Source organism: Pelodiscus sinensis, chromosome 2 (genome assembly GCF_049634645.1).
Source record: "Pelodiscus sinensis isolate JC-2024 chromosome 2, ASM4963464v1, whole genome shotgun sequence".
In the NCBI taxonomy this organism is placed as follows: domain Eukaryota; kingdom Metazoa; phylum Chordata; order Testudines; family Trionychidae; genus Pelodiscus; species Pelodiscus sinensis.
This window is the reverse complement of record NC_134712.1, coordinates 219,257,595-219,276,378: the sequence shown is the minus strand read 5'-3', so window position 1 is coordinate 219,276,378 and position 18,784 is coordinate 219,257,595. Positions and strand designations below refer to the sequence as shown.

At 41.8% G+C, this 18,784-nt stretch overlaps 1 protein-coding gene across 1 annotated transcript in view; it reads right to left on the bottom strand.

Annotated features, from left to right (window-relative positions):
* The window catches only part of LOC102456197 (macrophage mannose receptor 1-like), a 54,610-nt gene that overhangs the window by 9,878 nt on the left and 25,948 nt on the right, over nucleotides 1-18,784 (bottom strand). The window contains exons 15-24 of the mRNA XM_075922470.1: nucleotides 16,717-16,861; nucleotides 15,961-15,996; nucleotides 15,694-15,863; nucleotides 14,240-14,307; nucleotides 11,933-12,033; nucleotides 9,130-9,272; nucleotides 6,268-6,382; nucleotides 5,052-5,200; nucleotides 3,747-3,849; nucleotides 2,493-2,725 (exon numbers count right to left, since the gene is read on the bottom strand). Coding sequence (XP_075778585.1) covers nucleotides 2,493-2,725; nucleotides 3,747-3,849; nucleotides 5,052-5,200; nucleotides 6,268-6,382; nucleotides 9,130-9,272; nucleotides 11,933-12,033; nucleotides 14,240-14,307; nucleotides 15,694-15,863; nucleotides 15,961-15,996; nucleotides 16,717-16,861 — 1,263 coding nt within the window. The remainder of the gene's footprint in view (nucleotides 1-2,492; nucleotides 2,726-3,746; nucleotides 3,850-5,051; nucleotides 5,201-6,267; nucleotides 6,383-9,129; nucleotides 9,273-11,932; nucleotides 12,034-14,239; nucleotides 14,308-15,693; nucleotides 15,864-15,960; nucleotides 15,997-16,716; nucleotides 16,862-18,784) is intronic.

Here is an 18,784-nt window from a genome sequence, read left to right as displayed (position 1 = left end):
GACATTAATATCAAAACTGTGCTTTACTTTTGATTGCCCCTTGAGACACACGTATGACCTGATTTGTCAGGTAACTTAGCCTTATTGAGCTCTTTGTACATTTAGATCACACATGTCATTGACTTCAGCTGAAGTTGTGAGTGATAAGCACTTCTGCCAAATAGGCTCCAAATACAATAAATTGAGCCTACAGAAAACAGGCACACACAATAAGGCCATTTCTACACTGAGATGCTATGGAAAGTGATGGCAAATCATCCAAAGGTGTGATGTTAACATGCATAAGATAATGCACATTAAACTCCCACATGAATGCAAAAAGGAGTATTGCATTACACTGAACTAAGATCACTTTATTCCTGAGTGAGAGCATCTACAGGTGGGTTTAGTGCACTTTAACTTGTGCACATTGATTTCACACCTTTAGTTGATTTGCCTTAACTTTCCTTAGTTTCCCTGCATTTCACAGTGATCACCTGTGAAAATGTTAAGTTAGTGACTTGCCAGCATCACACAGGAAGTCTGGGGCAGAGACAAAATCCATTCTCCAAGGAAGAATACTATTGCCCAACCATGGAACTACACACTTTCCAGCTCATGCAACAGATGCCTCAGCAGTTCTGCAGACAACAGCCCCCTTTGCTGCACGGCCCCAAGTCACTCAATGAGCATTCTTCAGCCTATGCACTAAATGAAGCAGACACCTCTAAAAAAATAGTGTGTGATCACGATTCAAGACAATAATCATAATACACTGGTGCAAACATCTAAACTAAGGTTGCACAAGCAATATTCTTAACATTTATTTAACATAGTTTTTTAGATGTATTTTCCTAGTTTTCTGTTTGTTTAAAGCAAACTGAAAAAACAGATTCCACCATGTGGAATCCCACTGACTCCCACGGGTCTTACAATTAGGGCTAGAACCTTTAGATTTATAGCACAGAGCTCTGTCACTTAAAATAACTGTGGCTATTAGGAGTTTAGTTATCCTCTCCCACGCCACCATAACAGGGAGAAGAGACCTATGTCAGTCAATTTTGCCAGTGTTTGCTGACAGAAGAACGTTGAGGCTCAAGAGGCTCCAGAGCCCATTCTTTCCAACTCTTTGTCCCAATCCACTACACCCCATCCGTTTCTTTGTCCCACTCTCTAGGCTCAGCACCTAAGTCTTATGCATGCCAGCTAAGCTTCCTCCTGCTCCTCCTCTTCACTGCCAAACAAGCAAAAAGAGCACAAGAAAGGCTGAGTCCCTGCTCATGGCTTCTGCACTTGGTATCTCATTGGCCCTGGCTGGCATGGGGAGGCTTTTCTTTTTCTCTGCAGCCTTGGCCTGGAGCACATGTAAGTGTTCTCTGAAGAAGGTCTGATACAAGCTCAGCCTCGTTGCACACAGGAAACTGAGTTGAAAAGAGTGCAGATGGGATCTTTGGATAAATTAGCTGCAAAACTCTTAACAAATCTCCACTGACCCTGGTTGAACTGAGATATTCAGAGGCTAATAACTCAGTGAAATGTGAGCAGATTTTCATGGGGAGAGCAAGTTGCAGATCTTTGGAACTAGTCCCTGACAAATTTGAAGCCCTTGCTTCCAAGTTGGAAGGGACTAAAGCTTTTCAACACAATGATTGTGATAGCTGAGTAAGAATGTATGTAAACTGAGAAGTGGTAGCATGGCTGCTCCAGGCACTGCAACAAACCACTGTAGTGATAGAGTATCTGCAGTATCTTCAGGCCAGAATGTTCCCAAGCCCGAGTTCTGTACTTCTACAGGCACCTGGTGGACAGAAGTCTGCCAAGAAGGAAGCCTGAAGTGGCTCACGCCATTTGAAACCCACATGCTGCCAATAGACTGGAGGGCCAGTACAATTCAATGTGGGTGGCATGGACTGGAAATGGTATGCTTCCCAGGCTGGCTGGGGATAAGCTGATTTAATGCAACCCTTTGTCCATCTCCCTGGATATTAAAATTGCTCCAATTCAAAGGAAACATCATTCTGCCTGCCCTTCCTCAATATCAATCTGTAAATCAATCAGGCCTTTAGACTTTTCCTAAATCATTGTTTTCAAAAAGAACTTCCCTCCCCACTTTCACATATTGCTGATTAATCCTCTCTCTCCCACTCCCAGGATTCCCCCTTTACACTTCCCCCCATGTGCTTCAATGATTTCTCTCCCTCTCCCATTGTTTTTATGGCTTCCACTCTCCTACGGGTCTCCTTCTATTGCTGTGTTTCCACATGTACATAATTCCACCCACATCGAATCTCCTTTTTCTGTCTCTCTCCCATGCCCACTCCCTTGACTCCCACTGCTGACATGTAAGCTGCTTTTGAAGCACACTGACAGGACCAGTGGGAGTGTCACAATCACTGCTCAACTAAGAAAGAAAGGAAACAGAGCCCTTGGTAATAGCTATAGACAGCACTTGAGTAAAACGCCTGATTCGACGTACAGCAGAAGCAGCAGTCACACTTATTTGATGTCCTTACCACATTGCTGTTAAGACCTATCCAAACAGGCTGCCCGAGTTTTGACACTTGTAGCCATAGGAATGACTGACTGTAGGAATCTAAAATGCTGGCAAGTTCTGAGTATTCAGCCTTGCAGTTTTTTTCTGCTTCTTCCCAGTTCATTCTGGAACTGATGAGTGAATAGCTACTGTTACGATAAGGGATAAAGCCAGAGACTGGAACTGTTGGTTGGGAATTATATAATTTAGGGTCTGTAGCAAAAACAAACACACACAAAGACAGTTTTGTAGTACATGGATTGGTAACACTAACAGAAATTAAGACAAAGCACATCACAGCCAGGTCTTCAGTGATAAAAACCATGATTTGGAATTCTTTTAAAAGAAGTCACGGTCCTTGTTTCTCTGTGCCAGACTCTCCCATGAATTTATTTTCCATTTAACTCCCAGTGCACTGAATCATGATTAGTCTTAATGCAGCTATATGGATTCAAGATGAAGCACAATCTTCCCACCCACTTGCCATCCCTTTAGGAGATAATGTCATGTCAGTACCAATACACCCCACCCACAACAAATGGGCAGAGATTAGATGGGTTTTACAATCCAGGCAAGGTTTCAAAACCTGGGGCACAAAAGTCAGATAGGACAGTTCAGCATTACCCCTCTGCCTGCCCGTCTCACACTCCAACCCCTCCACATTCATCCAGAAATCACTGTCCACTCTCACACAAAGCACTGGCCAATAGATTCCCAGGAGCCACCCCTACGGTCTCTGAGTTCTAATGCTTTAAAAAAGTTATCCTTCTCATCCACCTCCTAATCCAGCCCTTTCAAAATCATCTCACCCAATTGAATCATCCCATCCAAACCCATTCAAACAACTTTAATACTCTCCTCGTAGTTCTCCTTGGTTGTATCAGGGGGCCTCTTATAAAGACCCATGTCACCATGAGAGGGGTCCCAGCAAGACCAGGCTGCAGGAGAAATATCTCTGGCCCTTGGTGCCTTCTCTGTCTTGTATGTACGTAAGAGCAGGATGCTGTACAACACATGCTGGCTTTTCTATAGGTCAGGCTGCTATATGTATTAGAGTATGTGTTTGTTTTGTGAAATTATCACCGGTGCATGTGAGCCTGTGAAATTCATTTCTTGCAGAGGCTAAAGGACATGTGCTGCTTGTGGAAAATCAGAATTTACCACAAGACAAACTAAAAATCACAGTAAAGCTTTTGACACAATTAACTTAAAAGGCTGGTGACAGAGAACTCACCAGCGTTTCTCTGGCATACGTAGCTTTTGTTAGTTTGGCAGTCGGCATCTTTCCATTTCCCTGCTTCCTCAATGGGAGTCTTTGTCATAAAAACGCAGTCAGCCTAAGGGGAAAAATGAAACATAAAGGAGTAAGAACAAACAAACAGCAAACAAGAAGCAATCTTCTTCCTTCTGGATCTGCAGACCCAGATAGCTCAGGTGGTTCAAGCACACACACATATCTCTCTGTCACTACCTATCTCCACTCTCCTCCATGTTATTAAATTATCTATTGAATCGCTGATATTGAGTTGCTGTGGTGGCATTTCCAAATCGCATCCTCTCCCATGTGGCAGCTCTTTAAACCCAACTTCTCTATTAGTCAAGGTGCTCTTGTGACAGCTCGTCCCCTTCACCTCAGCTCACTTCTCAGTTATATGGTTTTATTGTTAAAATGAGACGTACTTAGCCAAGACAGTACAACGAGAGCAGGACAAATGGAAGTACAGCCATTATTCCACACTAGCCATTTCATTTATTATGGAACCACACCCAATTATGTTTTGCTATTCAAGTAAATTGACATAATTCTGGGGAAATTTTCAAAGTCACGACAGAAGCTTATTCTGCAGAAATATTCAATGGCGTGTGGGAGGGAAGAAGATGAAAACAAGGGACATATATTCCTCCTCTTTGGGGGACTGTATTCATATAATTATATTAATCTTGGTAGACTAAGCACTTCTGCATATTTGCAACTCATATTTATAAGTATCCTCTTAATCTTGTTATTAATTGTAATAATCCCTTCCAAGACACCAAAGTTACACAATTATTGTCAGATCATTTTGTAACATTTACTCATGTGAGTTTTCTGACTCATCCCAGTAAAGTCAATCGGTCTATTCGCTTGAATAAAGTTTGCAGAATATAGACCTTATTTTACCCAATTGATTGGATTCATATTGTATCAGAGAGAAAATAAAAAGTTAAAAATTGAAGTTGAAATAAACCATTAGACTGACATTTATTATCGGTGTATACTTTATTTCTAGTAAATCTCCAACCAAATATAGTTCTGGGATTTTGCAAATAAATATTTGAAAATGAAGCTCCAAAAACATGGTTCTATTGTAAGCTGATATAACTACCCCTTTTTCCTTCTAAAAGAGCTGAAACTCTGCCACCTGACCACTCTACTCTTAACAGTATCCAGTTAACCGAAATAAGCCTACATGAGAAATAAATTGTGCATGTTGCATACGGTTTGATTGACTTGATCAAATGTATGATGATTTAATGATTATTTGCAATACACATTTACCTTACTGCGATAATGTGGGAAATCTCTGGCCCAGTTTGTATAGGAGACACCTTTTCCATCTGTCCATAGGAATGTGTACTCAGAATTTATATCATTCAGTCCAATCCAGGCATCAGCTGAGACATCATTAAAGTGGGTGATGAGGAATGCTGAAAGAAAACAAACATTTTACAAGTGACGCGTGGAGACACCAGCATAGCCAGAGTTGGAATCATAGTTTAAAAATAAAAACAAAGTAGTTTTAACAACTATATCACATTAGAATAATGTCTGACATTGGCATTTCTTGGATATTAAAATAAATCAGATAATTTTAAAACCTGAAAGTTGCTAGTACATAAAAGAGCCTCCAAAGAGTTTTTGAGGAAGCACAACATCTATCAGTGGACAGTGCAAGGAAAATACACCTAATGGCATTTTGTGTTTTACAACACAGCATGAAGGGATTTGCCATATTGGAGACAGACACTTTTTTTCTCTTTCATGGATAATAATGGTGACAGGTGATTCTGTCTTATGAAACATGCCTGCCTTCCCAGTTCCATATTGAATTATGCAGGAGCATCTGGGCTTGAATGGAAGCCTGAGCCAAATGTACCACTGTCAGCAGTGCTGTGCAGAGCACTAGCCCAGTCTGACTATTCAAAGATGAATTTGCATTGTGCTTGCAGAGAGAAGTAGCAAACAATTATTAATGGAGGGAGCATGGAAGAAAATCAGAAGTGCCAGCCTTGCTAAGTGAGCTTGGGGAAGGCTAACAAAAACTGGCATGAGACAAAGCAAATAAACCATGATGGGAAGCCCTATGTGGCAGACCAGCAATTTCACAGTTGAGATGGTTTCCATGGTGGTTAAATCATAAGCTTGGTGTATCTAGTTAGCATTGTCCTTAAGCCTGATTCCGCAGTGTTTACTCAATTTGAATGGTACTTCATATGTGCATGATCTCACTTTAGTTTTTTAAATCCAAAGCCACATAATCTATTATAGGACAAATTTTGTGTCAAACTTTACACTGTAGTACTTGCAACACCAGCGTATCTGCTACTTATTCCTCCAAGGCTGGGGCTTTAGAAAGGGCTTAGGAAAACCACACATTTGTATCAGATTCTCTCTGCAGGCTCCATTATAGAAACTGGGGCTTTCTATCTTTAACTTGTGTATTGTGGGGATTAGCTGAGGTCTCATCTAATACCAAAAAGTCTATACATTGTACCTTGTTCTTCTTCATTTAGTATGGAAGCCAGGTTTCCCTTCAGTTGTATACAAGCCGTCCGTGCAGCATGCCACATCAACATCTCTTTTTCACTGGAGCCAAACATTTTGAAACACTGAAAAGAAAAGTAATCTAAACGCTGTAATTTGCTAAACAAAAAATATTTGAAATTGACAAGATTAATTTCTGGCTTTGTACAGGTCAGGCTAGAATAGTAAATGATCTAATTGTCCCTTCTGGGCTTAAAATCTATGAATCTTAAAAAAAAGAAAGAAAGAAAATATACACACTTGAAAGCTTGCATGCATGCTTCTTTTCTTTAGCATCCAGTGAGAAACGTAAATGGTTAATGGTTACAAGAATATAATATAGCAGTAAGATAACAATGTACGCATATATTTATCTTATCAATTAAAGGACTAACACTAAAAAATACTGTCTGGTCTGTTAAAAATGCTGAGGGAATTATACTTATTAGGAGAGAAATAACAAAAGAATTTGATCCTAGTTATCAATACCCATCCTCATCCAGTCTGAAAATTCCAGGGAAAAGAAAGAGAAAGGGGGAGGGGTAAAAACACGATGACAGAAAATAATTTCCTACTTTTGCAGTTCCATTATGGAAGAATCCAAACTGACCATTTTAAGTAAGGCAGTGGTGGGGAACCTGAAGTCTGGGCCACTGCTTTCCACAGCTCCCATTGGCCGGGATTATTGAACCATATCAACTAGGAGCTGCAGGGCTCTGTGCCTGTAGATACTCAGAAAACAAACCATCTCGCAGCTCACCAGCAGCTAACCCTGATGTCGTGCATGCAGGGGCGGATATAGGGCAGGGCGAACGGGGCAGCCGCCCCGGGCCCCGCACTTCAGAACGCCCTGTGCATGCGCCGTGGCGCTGCTGCGCATGCGCATGGTGTCACTGCACATGCGCCGTGGCAAAGGGGGGGCCCTGTGGAATTACGCTGCCCGAGGCCCTGCAAAACTGTCATCTGCCCCTGTGTGCATGTAGCCCATGGTACAGAGGTTCCCCACCCCTGAAGTAAAGGCTGATTTTTCGCACCACATTTCTTCTGTCAGCCCTTTTCCATCAATGGAAAAAGTGTAACTATTTATACCATGGGAGCATTTTTCTGACAGGAAATGTGGATGATACACTTTGACTGATTCATTGAACATGGTGAATTTTGGTAATTGTCTTAGAGCAATGGATTTCAAAGTACAGGTCACATCCCAGTACTGGGTTGTGGAATGCCAGGCACTGAGTCACTTTCCTGTAGGCTGACTAGGTAACTAGTGGAGGATGGGGAATACAGTGCCAGCATGTAATAGCAGTGTGCAGAGCTGCTTGCATACTGCTGCTTAAGACTCAGACCTGTTATTGGCTTCTTTCAGGGCACAGTAAGATTGAGGTGCCAGGACAGATGGGAAAACAGCCTTAATATCCCTGCTGCTCTGCTGACTCCAAGTTCCTGGAGGTAAGACCATGCCCAAACTGGCATCCTGATTCTTTGCCTGAGCCTCCTTCTGCACCTAAACTCATCATTCCCTGCCCCCACCCTGGAACCCATGTGGACTCTAGTCAAAAGATATAATTATGTTGTGTCACAGGCATCAACAATTTTCTTCAACTGTATCATGAGAAAAAAAAGTTTGAAAACCCCTGTCGTAGAGAACAAAGCAAGGGGGAGTGAATATAAAGTAACACTACCTTTTTTATACAATGCAGAGACAAAGAGTACTTGCATAAATATCTGCCTTTTGTGCACCAATGGGCAATTCCGAATCAATATAAATCCATCCAGAAGGCCTGCATTTATATTTTCTATTTCTGAATAAATCCATTAAGGAAGGAGAGGGAGCTTTGTACAGATTTATGGATGTGCCCCCTCCTCCCCAGTTTTTCTAGTTAAGAAGCAGCTTTGTTTTTAGGTTCATGCTGACAATGGAATTTTGCTCACTGAACATGTACCAAAAGCAGAAACAATTATAGAAAAAATGAACATACATTTGGTTAGCTATACAATCATTTTAAAACTAGCCAATTAGCCCGTCATAAGATGGGATTTTCAGGTCTCTCCTCCACGTCAGTCTTCTCTCCTGAGCCTCCGGTCTCTCGCTCCGTCTCTCTCTCTCCTCCTCCTACTGCCTCCCCCCCCCCCCTCAGCTCTCCTCTGCCTCCTGCCTTTCACTTGGGGGACCACGGCGCCCAAATGGCCATTTGGGCTACGCACTACCCGTGCTGCATGGGGGGTGAGGAACCCAAACGATTGCTTGCGCCGCTTGCTCCCATGCGGCGGCCTGGCAGAGCAGCACAGAAGTCAGCCGAGCGCCATGGCGGGAGGCGAAGGGGGGCAAGGTGGTGACATTCACGGGCAGGGGGCACGACCTGGAGCCACTGTCACGCCGCACGTCACCGCCCTGTCCCCGCTTCGCCTTCCACCATGGCACTCGGCTGATTTCTGTGCTGCTCAGCCCGGCCACTGCGGGGGATCAAGCGGCACAAGTGGCCGCCTGGGCCCCGCACTCCCCATGCAGCACGGGCCGCCCAGAGGGAACAGCCAGTATTTCAGCAACAGCGCCCCACAGAGGGAACACCCAGCATTTCGGCGTTACAGACTCTCAGACACTGGGCTACTATATATATGATGAATCAATTGAAAAGCAATTGCAGGATCAAAGCTTAAGCCATTTAAAACCTACAGTAGCTCACAAACTGATTTCTTAGCTGATTTAAATGTAGATCTAATATCTCCAGATTGGCCTGATCAGTCATTCAGAACACAACTGCAATAATAAAAGACAAACATATATTTTTGTTCAGTTCCTTTTCCAATTAACAGAAGATGTTTGCTACTGTACCTTGTTATTGAACAAAAGCCAGTTTGGAGGGCAGCCTCCTAGAGGTGCAGCTGATGTGGGAGCAACTGTTGCATGAGTAGTACCATGGAGCCTTTCACAGATGAAGCGCTCAGACACTCCACAGTTCAGATCATTCCACAGACCTGAAACATGTTAAATGTGGGGAAAAAACATACTGAATAACGTGAAGACTGCAATAAAAATCTACCCCTTCTTCTGGTGATTACAATATAGATGGTACAGTTGCTTTGGTTTCCCCCTCAAGCAACAGTGCCCACACACCATAGAGGAAGAACAGGAGCTACGAATTCCAAAGAATAAATAGCTCAGTCAACTGGTTATATAAAATATTACTGTGCCATAAAAAAAGTCAAGCCTTGTAAAGTCCAAAACTATGAGATATTCATACTGTAGTAAGCTGAGGGTTGCTAACATAAAATTAGCAGGACTAAATAAAGGCCTGTAACACAAACAGCAGGCCTAAAATCTAATGAGCTAGACTTTGTCTCAGTGAAACTGAAGGCAAGAAAGAGGCTTGGCTATAGAGAAATAGTATAAGCCAGTCAAGCATAAAAGTACTTGGTACAGGTACCAAGCATAGACTGCAAACACATTCCAGAGGGGTTATAGCAGAATGCCTCGCTAAGAAACATCTTTGTATCAACCACCTACCCAGAAATAAAGTACGTCCCAACATAGGTTCAGGATCAGGTCAAAGTTGACACATAATAGATAGTAAGTTGAAAGCATGAAGAATAGTAAGTAAGCCTCCCTCCTGCGAGGTAAGGGGCGATAACTAGGTAACAGAAGGTGGCAATCTGGTACTTCAGTGATGTGTGTTTTATTTGTACCTGTGTATAAAAGTGCACCTCTAAGGGTGAACGCCAGCTGACCGTGGTGGGGCACTGGATGGCACCTAATGGGTGTTAGCACTTTGCTTCGGCTTCCATAAGGTGTAGTGGTGTAGCGGTGACCCTCTTCGCTGACAACTATTAGTGTATGTTGTTTGGCAATAAACCTGCTTTGGTGATTTTGATCCTTATCCGATTTGTGGTCTCTGGGGGATCTCTTGAGAGTCTGTTGTATTAACTAATTATGCACGGTTAATGCGCTAGACAGGGGAGCACATGCACATATGCGCACAGCCAAAACTTTATCATGACTGACGGAGTAGAGGACCTGTCAGGAACCCATTGGAATGAACCCCGAACCTTAATTGACGACACTACAATTACATATCTTTGTGTGTGTAAAATTCATGTCATTTCTCCTCTGCCCCTCCACATGGTGGTGAAGCAGTCAGACAGGAAGGGGAATATTAGATTTATTCCCAGCATCTAACAAAGGTGGGACATTAGAATTAATGGGAAAACATTGAAATAATGTGAAATTGAAAAGAAAAGGGCAATCTTGGGAAATTAAGAAAGCAAAGAATTTCCACCCACCACAAATCACCAGAATGAGAGAGAGACACAGAGAGAGAGAGAGAGAATCCTGCTAAACTTATAAGAGTATGTGTAAACTTCGTGGGGGGTTCTCAGGAGAAGATATGCAAATTCCACTCCAATTTGCATATTTTCTTCCATTTTTTTTTTCTGGAAGAGGCTTTTCTGATATTTGGCCAGATTACATGTGCCAAATTTAGGAGGAATAAGGGGGTTTTCAAAAGAAGGTTTTTTTCTGACATTTGGCCCCGTGTAGACAGGCCAAATAATGGAAAAGCCTCTTCCATGGAAAAAAACAGAAGATATGCAAATTTGAGTGAAATTTGCATATCTTCTTCCAAAAAAAACCCATAGTCTAGACGTGCCCTAAGAAGAGAAGGGATCTGAAGTGAAAGGCATTCAGAAACTGTGGAGCAGCCTGTAAGTAGGAAGCTGTCCATCAAATCCTGGATCCCCTATGAAACAGGGGACAACATAGGGGACTCTCTTCACTGGCAAAAAGTACTTTGTATATAAAAGGGAATTTATCTAATTATAAAGTGTGAGACCTGTTGCCTTTTTATGTTTATTTTTTATGCAACATGTATGTGTTTGCTTCCCCTCATTCGTTTATCTCTGGCCTCTTGCTGCTCCCACGTGGTCATTCTGCCCTTCCTGTCAGATTCCTCCCTTTCCATTTTATGAGAAAATCAATTGTTATGCATATCCCATTGTCCTGGCACAACCAAATCCTGACCTTGCTTTAAGTTTTGATAAGAGGAAGCTGCATAACAAATTCTGTGGTCCTGTCTCTTAATATATAGGAGTTCTTGAATAAATGATCTCATAGATGGACAGATAAATACAGACAGATACAGATAGACACACACATCTAAAATATATAGTCAGTAAAACATTTATAAAATATTAATAATCATGTTATGTTATGGTAGTGTAGATGGTCCTTTTTTAGAAACTGCACGAACACATGCACGAAATCGTATGCTCTAAAAAGATAAAACAAATTGTAGGAGAAACAAAATCTTATTGTCTCTGATTTGAGATGGAAACTGAGGCACGGAGTTTTACTGATTTGCCTTTGATCATATAGAGAGTTTCTAGAAAACCCAGTAACTGAACTACATCTTTTTGCTTCCAGTCTAGTGCCTTTTCCACAAAGAATGCAATTTTTTAAAGCATTCTAAAATTCCTTTTAGTGTGGTATATGCTCCCCAGTCATTTAGATACTTTTGAAAATCCCACTGAATATTCAACCCAATTAATATAGTAACTGATTTTACATGAAACATGTGTATCATGCACACTCCTATGACAGATAGTGCAGGGTTGTTAGGACTCTGAAATATTACTGTACTCACCTGTATCGGTATATATGACCACACAGTTTTCATCATCATTTGAAAAATTGGGTTCATTGGGAGCCCAGGCTACATAGTTTACTGGAGTTCCATCCATCCAGCTAAAAGAAACAATGTAGCAGTTGTCAGCGAATAGATCCATTTTCATTTTAAGGCCACAATATCCATTTGATAGTATATTATAGAAATTCTAGCTAAACAAGCCAAAAATCAGCTTGTGAACATGGCTTTTGAGAAGGAAGAAAATCTGAGACATAAGCCCTAGTATCAGAGACTAAACTAATGATCAAAGCTTTGCTGATAGAAAAGAAAACCAGGTTGTGAGCAAAAGATAGGCCTACAAGAAAAAGGCTGGCAGTGCAGATACACACACATTCCCAACAAGTGCTAGGCACAGAATACTCACACAAACACATCCCACAAGGGTGGTACCACACCTTGAAAGATAATGACAACAACACACTGACCCCTCCTAAAAATAAAGCCAGGATGACAGTGTGATGGATAGAGCTTAGGGATGCCAATCCTGCAGGATTGACTGGCATTTCCCAGAATTGGCATAGATTTCCCAGTGACTGCTGAAAACAATCCTAGAGATTTTAAGAAAATGACATTATGTCATTTTTGGGGGAAAAAAATCTTCCTGAATACCTTCAGAGTTGGACAACCTAATAGAGATGTTTTGATCAAACCAACATGTACAAGCTAGTAGGGGGCAATATATAACTTCTTTGTATTAGAATAAAAGGAAAAACTATGTAGCAATATCAGACTAACACGGCTACCTCTCTATTACTATTCTTTGTATTAGAGTATAAATGAAGACTCAGAGAGTGTCATTTATTGGTGTAGGGGATAATAGAAAGTCCCACAATTAGCTGAACCAGTCATATGCTAGTGCACCTGTAGCCATTGAGTCAGTATATGAGGACTGTGCTTTGTTGACAATAAACGTGACCAAGTGCCTTCACTACGAACCGAGTCTGTGGTTATCTGGCAGTTTAATCAAAGTCTGCTGTGCCAACTATCTGCGCAAAGCTGAGACAGCACACAGAGAACACACATACACAGCAAACATCTAACAGCTTTATGTGTGACTTACATTAGTATTACAGGCAGTCCCTGAGTTACACGGATCCGACTTATGTCGGATCCGCACTTACGAACGGGGCTCTCTCGCCCTGGAGCTCGCAGGCAGCAGGACCGCCCAGAGCGCAGCGGTCGCGCCACCTCAACCTCCGGGGCAAGAAATGGTGATCCGGGTGCCCCTGGTCTGCTGGGGACCGTCTCCAGCAGACCAGGGACACCTGGAGCAAAGCCGGGGAGGCGGAGGGGTCCCGCGCCTCTGAGGCTTTGCACTGGCAAAGCCGGGGAGGCGCGGGACTCTGCCGCCGCTGCGGCTTTGCTCCCGGTGTCCCTGGTCTGCTGGAGACGGTCCCCAGCAGACCAGAGGCACCGGGAGCAAAGCGGCAGCGGCGGCGGGGTGCCGCACCTCTGAGGCTTTGCCGTCTCCAGCAGACCAGGGACACCCGGAGCAAAGCCGGAGAGGCGGAGGGGTCCCGCGCCTCTGAGGCTTTGCTGTGGCAAAGCCTCAGAGGTGCGGCACCCCGCCGCCACTGCCGCTTTGCTCCCGGTGCCTCTGGTCTGCTGGGGGGGGGGGGCGCAGCTAGTGCGCCTACCCCCCAAGCAGACCAGGCTTTTGTTGTGGACCCTGGGGTAGAGCAGCTGGGGTGCTGCCAGGTTGGTCCTGCAGGGACCTACCTGGCAGCCCAGCTGTTCTGTCCCAGGCTCGAGATTCAGCCGCTGTTGAAACTGATCAGTGGCTGATTCTAGGAAGCTGGGGGCAGAGCAATTCTGCCTCCAGCTTCCTGTAGTCAGCCCCTGGTCAGTTTCAGCAGCAGCGGCTGAATCTGGAGCCAGTTCCGACTTACATACAAATTCAACTTAAGAACAAACCTATAGTCCCTATCTTGTACGTAACCCGGGGACTGCCTGTATTGGAAATAATAAGACTGAAATCCTGGAGTCGATGTTGAAAATTCTATTGGGTTTTTTTAAAACTTACATTATCACTGTGCTCATTATAACTACATTTATTTAAATTATAACAGCTGAGTGTTAAATGAATATTAAATATGCATTTTATTTACTTAGATAATCAAATACATTTCTTATAGATACATTCTGTTTATCCATGTGCATATTTTTCAAAGTTCATTGAAACTTTAGTGGCACCCTTAGGGGGAAGATTTTCTAAATATAATATTTGTTGTGCTATATTCTACAAGCCTGATATTGTTTACTTACCTAAACTTTTTATCAAGGCTCACATACAAACCAATATAGAGGGACTCCCCAAACTCATAATAGAAGCTCTAAAACAAAAATAAAATTTTAATTAAATGCAATAAAATAGCTACTATTCTGGGTTAGTGTTTGTTATACAGCATGTATAGCTGGCAATGATTTATTAACTTGCTGATGGTGGAGACACTCAGCCATATTATGGATTATATCTGATGAATTTTGGAAGAGTGCTCTGAAGTGCTAGATGAAAAATTTCTATCACAAAATTTTATCATTATTGTCATAAAATGGCTTCTTCTGCAATATGGAAAGGGTTTTTTGTGGGGGGGAGGAAATTTATTTTCAACAAATTTTTTTAACCTTTTTATTTTTTAGATTTCCAACAAAAATGGACATTTTTCAAAGAAAATTAGGAAAAAATAGTTTCCCAATCAATTCTTACTCTGAACTATGTTGGTTAAAATGCTCAAAATCCAGGGTTTTCCTCCTCCTCTTCTACCTCACCAGAATTTATTTTGCAAAACAGCAAAGAAAAAAAACTCTTTCAGAACAAGATAGTAACTGTGATTATATGTAGAATGAGGTTTCAGCAGCTCCTTTTCATTCCATGGTTATATCATTTGTAAATGTTCATGTGCTGACAGCTCAGAAACTCAAGGTTGGATTTTTCATGCGTGTTAATCAAAATTCTGTTGGGTTCAGCAAAGGGAACATCTCTAGAAGCTAGCAACTTTACACTCTCTATTTCCCTTCTTACAGAGAAGCTGAGGGCTTATCAACACTTGGAAATATACCAAAGGAAGTATTCCAGAGTACATATTCCAGAACATTTCCAATTATAGGTGAACCCTGACTGTTGCTGGATGTTATTTTTTAGGTGCAGATAGAGTGGTGTAGGCAGAGATATGACCTAAGGGTCTGTCTACACTACACGGCTCCATCGATGGAGCAATGTAGATGAGCTTTGTAGACATAGCAAAATGAAGCGGCAATTTAAATAATCGCTGCTTCATTTACATCAAAATGGCTGCCACGCTGTGCCGATCAACTGTTTGTCGGCTCAGCGCGGTAGTCTGGATGCTCGGCGGTCGACATCAAAAGCCTTTGTTGACCGCCCCTTTATGCCTCATGGGATGAGGTTTACCGGGGCGGTCAACAGAGGCTTTTGATGTCTACTGCCGAGCGTCCAGACTACCACGCTGAGCTGACAAACAGCTGATTGGCACAGCACGGCAGCCATTTTGATGTAAATGAAGCAGCAATTATTTAAATCGCTGCTTCATTTTGCCATGCCTACAAAGCTCATCTAAATGGCTCCATCGACGGAGCCATGTAATGTAGACATACCCTAAGAGTGTACACTTTCTAAGATATCAGAAGCAGATAGTGAGATGTGTCTTCTGAGTATGCTGCACTGAATTACCCATTTCTGAAGTAGTAAATATATTTCTTACATATTTCCACAGAAACTTTCTTTCACTTTCACTCTCAATGACAACAAGATCACCAGAATTCTTTCTGCAATGCTCTCGGGCCTTTTCCATGGGCAAAGATTCAGAGCTGAAATAGTACTCCTTGTCCTCATATATAATCCATCCATTTTCAATGGCTTTATATGAATATTCTGTAAAATAAATAAAAGCGGCACACAGAGTATTTATAGTGCAGCTTAGATCATTATATGGTAACATTTGTCTGGTAATAGGAAATACAATACCTACCAAATGAGGTATTTGGTTCAGGTTTTAATGTAGCTCCTGTAAAATAAAATAAAATCTGAATGTGCAATATCTGTCATGCATTTTCTTTCAGTGACATTTATTATACAGGAATTATCATTTTAATGTGAAATAAGAAAATAAACCCCAACATTGTTTATTTATTTATTTTTCATTTTTGGATACATAATTCATAAGACTATAGGAGAGAATGGTTACAGTAATATGCTGCAAAATATAATTTAGGCTCAATCAATGGTTAAGTATAAAGAATATATTCATGTCTTCCAAGCATCAGATTTCAGATATTCATAATGCAAAGTATAAACCATAAGCTACTTTCAAATGTGTATCCTAAAACATGTTTCAGGTGCTGTAATCCATGACTCCTATTTAGAGTGAAATGGTATCTTCATTTAGATTGAAATGAGGGAAGTGTTTTGCTGTCCTTAAGCATACAGTAAGTTTCAATACCTTGTCACTGAAATTTTTTCCATCAAGTCTGGAAGTTGCAACAGCTAATAGATGTTAGCATTCAGCATCTTCCCCACTCCTTGAAAGAGCCAAGAGTTTTCTATTAAATTGGCACTATCAGCTGAATGAGACCCTGCTGTCTTGTGGTCTCTTCATCAGGCCATGAAGGATGAGTGAAGTAATGGAAGGAGGCCTTTTGCTCCTATATATATCTACATTTATTCAGAGGTTTGAATTACCCCCTCTCCCTTTGACCCACTAATTCAAAGAAGGACATCATCTTACCTTTTTTTATTTGACAAACCCAGTCGCACAGTCTATCACAGAACAAATCATTCCACTGCATGTTACCGTATCCATAGACCACTCCACATTTTTCATTTTCATCATAATTATTAGGTTCTCCATCTGCCCAGTTTTCATAGTCGACCTTTGTTAGAAACACAACTCTGTGACTATTTCTTTCAAAGAAGAACAGTCATCATGCTCTGCATGACAAGGGTAGAAGGACCCAGCTTGATTTCAGCTCTTAAATCTTGCATTCTTTGTAACAGTAAAGGCTGGGGCTATTAAGAAATGGTATACTCTGCTCTTGCCAGGTGAAGGAGGAAACACTTTGTGACTCTTCTGAATGATTTACAAGCCACATAAAGAGCCAAAGGTGTTGTGACTAGCCCTATCAACGAACATACCAGCCAAGACATGGGCTATCAAGATGGAGCAATGTGGGGCAATGGCCTAGATTTGCTACTATTGGGATGGGGCAGAGTCTGCCTGTCTGAATGATCCAAATCAAAGTTATCATGGGGTAGTGTAGCAATTGAATTGAATATTCTTGTACTCTAATCTATGAAATAGGAGAAAGGTAACAAAACTTCGGTTAGTACAAAATTAAGGTTAATCTTGATAGAATGAGGTTTCCATTACTATTGGGCATTGCCTTTTACCATCTTTGTTGGCACATTTCTTCTTATATGCAAGGGTGACCACATCTCAACTGTTATCTCGAGACCAGACTGCTCAAAAGTATTCTATGTAGACCTACCATGAAGGGTACATAGAACATAAGAATGGCCATACAGAATCAGGCCAATGATCCATATTGCTAGTATCCTTTTTTTTTTTTTTTTTTTTTGACAGTGGCCAGTACCAGACACTTCAGAGGGAATGATCAGAATGAAAGAACTATTGAGTGGTCCATTCCCTGTTGCTCAGTCCCAGCTCCTAGCAGTTGGAGGTTTAGAGACACCATAGCATGAGTTTGCATCTCTGAATACCTTGGGTAACAGCCATTAATAGACCTAGCCTCCAAAGCACTATGGGCTCAGCATCCCCTTTCTGGATTTGATACTACTCATTGTACAGAAAACAAGGCTGTTCATAGCAGTCTTACCAGGAGCCATTATCAACTCAAACAAATAACTTAAAAACTGAGGCAATCTTGGGATGTCTCAGACATTATCCATAAACATCCAGCTCTCAAAACAATGCATCCACAATTCCCAGCACGCACTGGGGACTTTGGCACAGTGATTTTCAGCCTTTTGTCTGTAACAAACTCTTTTTGTTTGAGTTGGGCCATTTCTGTTCCACTGTCATCACAACAGCCACAAACATCAGCTGACTACACTATGTCTATTTATACAGCCTCTAACACTACCTCAATGTAAATGGAAGGGTGACAGGAAGGAAAATGGATAAAATGGAGTGGGGAGGAAGCTGAGGTGGCCTACACTCTAGAGCAGTGCCACACACCAAGAGGACTTTTCAGCAAAGCAGGGAATGTGAGAAAAGCTAGAGATGAGAAAACCCTGTTACCCCTACATCCTACTCCATCCACCCCTGAGGAGAATGCAGGATTGTTCCCTACTGAGCATTTTCAAGTTCTTTGTCTTCTGGCTAAAAGCATCATAAGCAATACAACTCCTGGTCCTTCCTAAACATGACCTCTTCAGTGGGGAAAGTCTTGTACTTGGTACTAGACACCCCACCTCAAACTAAGACACTGAATATTATCTACAAAGTCCAAAACATTTGACTTTGAAATTGCAAGGAATTCAAGTTCTGCATCTGCTCCAACTGGTAAGGCTGGAAATCTCTTCATGGCCCTGGCAAATGTTTTGATTTTCCAAAGCAATAAGAAAACTTTGGTGCTTATGCAAAGAAACTAATGCTTGGAATGAGCTGTTTAAAGCCAATGAAATATGTAGCTACACTAGTGTTGATCACTGATTAACTTCCATTGTAAAAAAATCCTGCAATAGTGAGTAACAAATGTATTGCCTCATGTAAATGCTGTTGGAGACCATGCTGTTATGGTGGAAAGAGGACATAAGCAGATCAGATTGAGTAA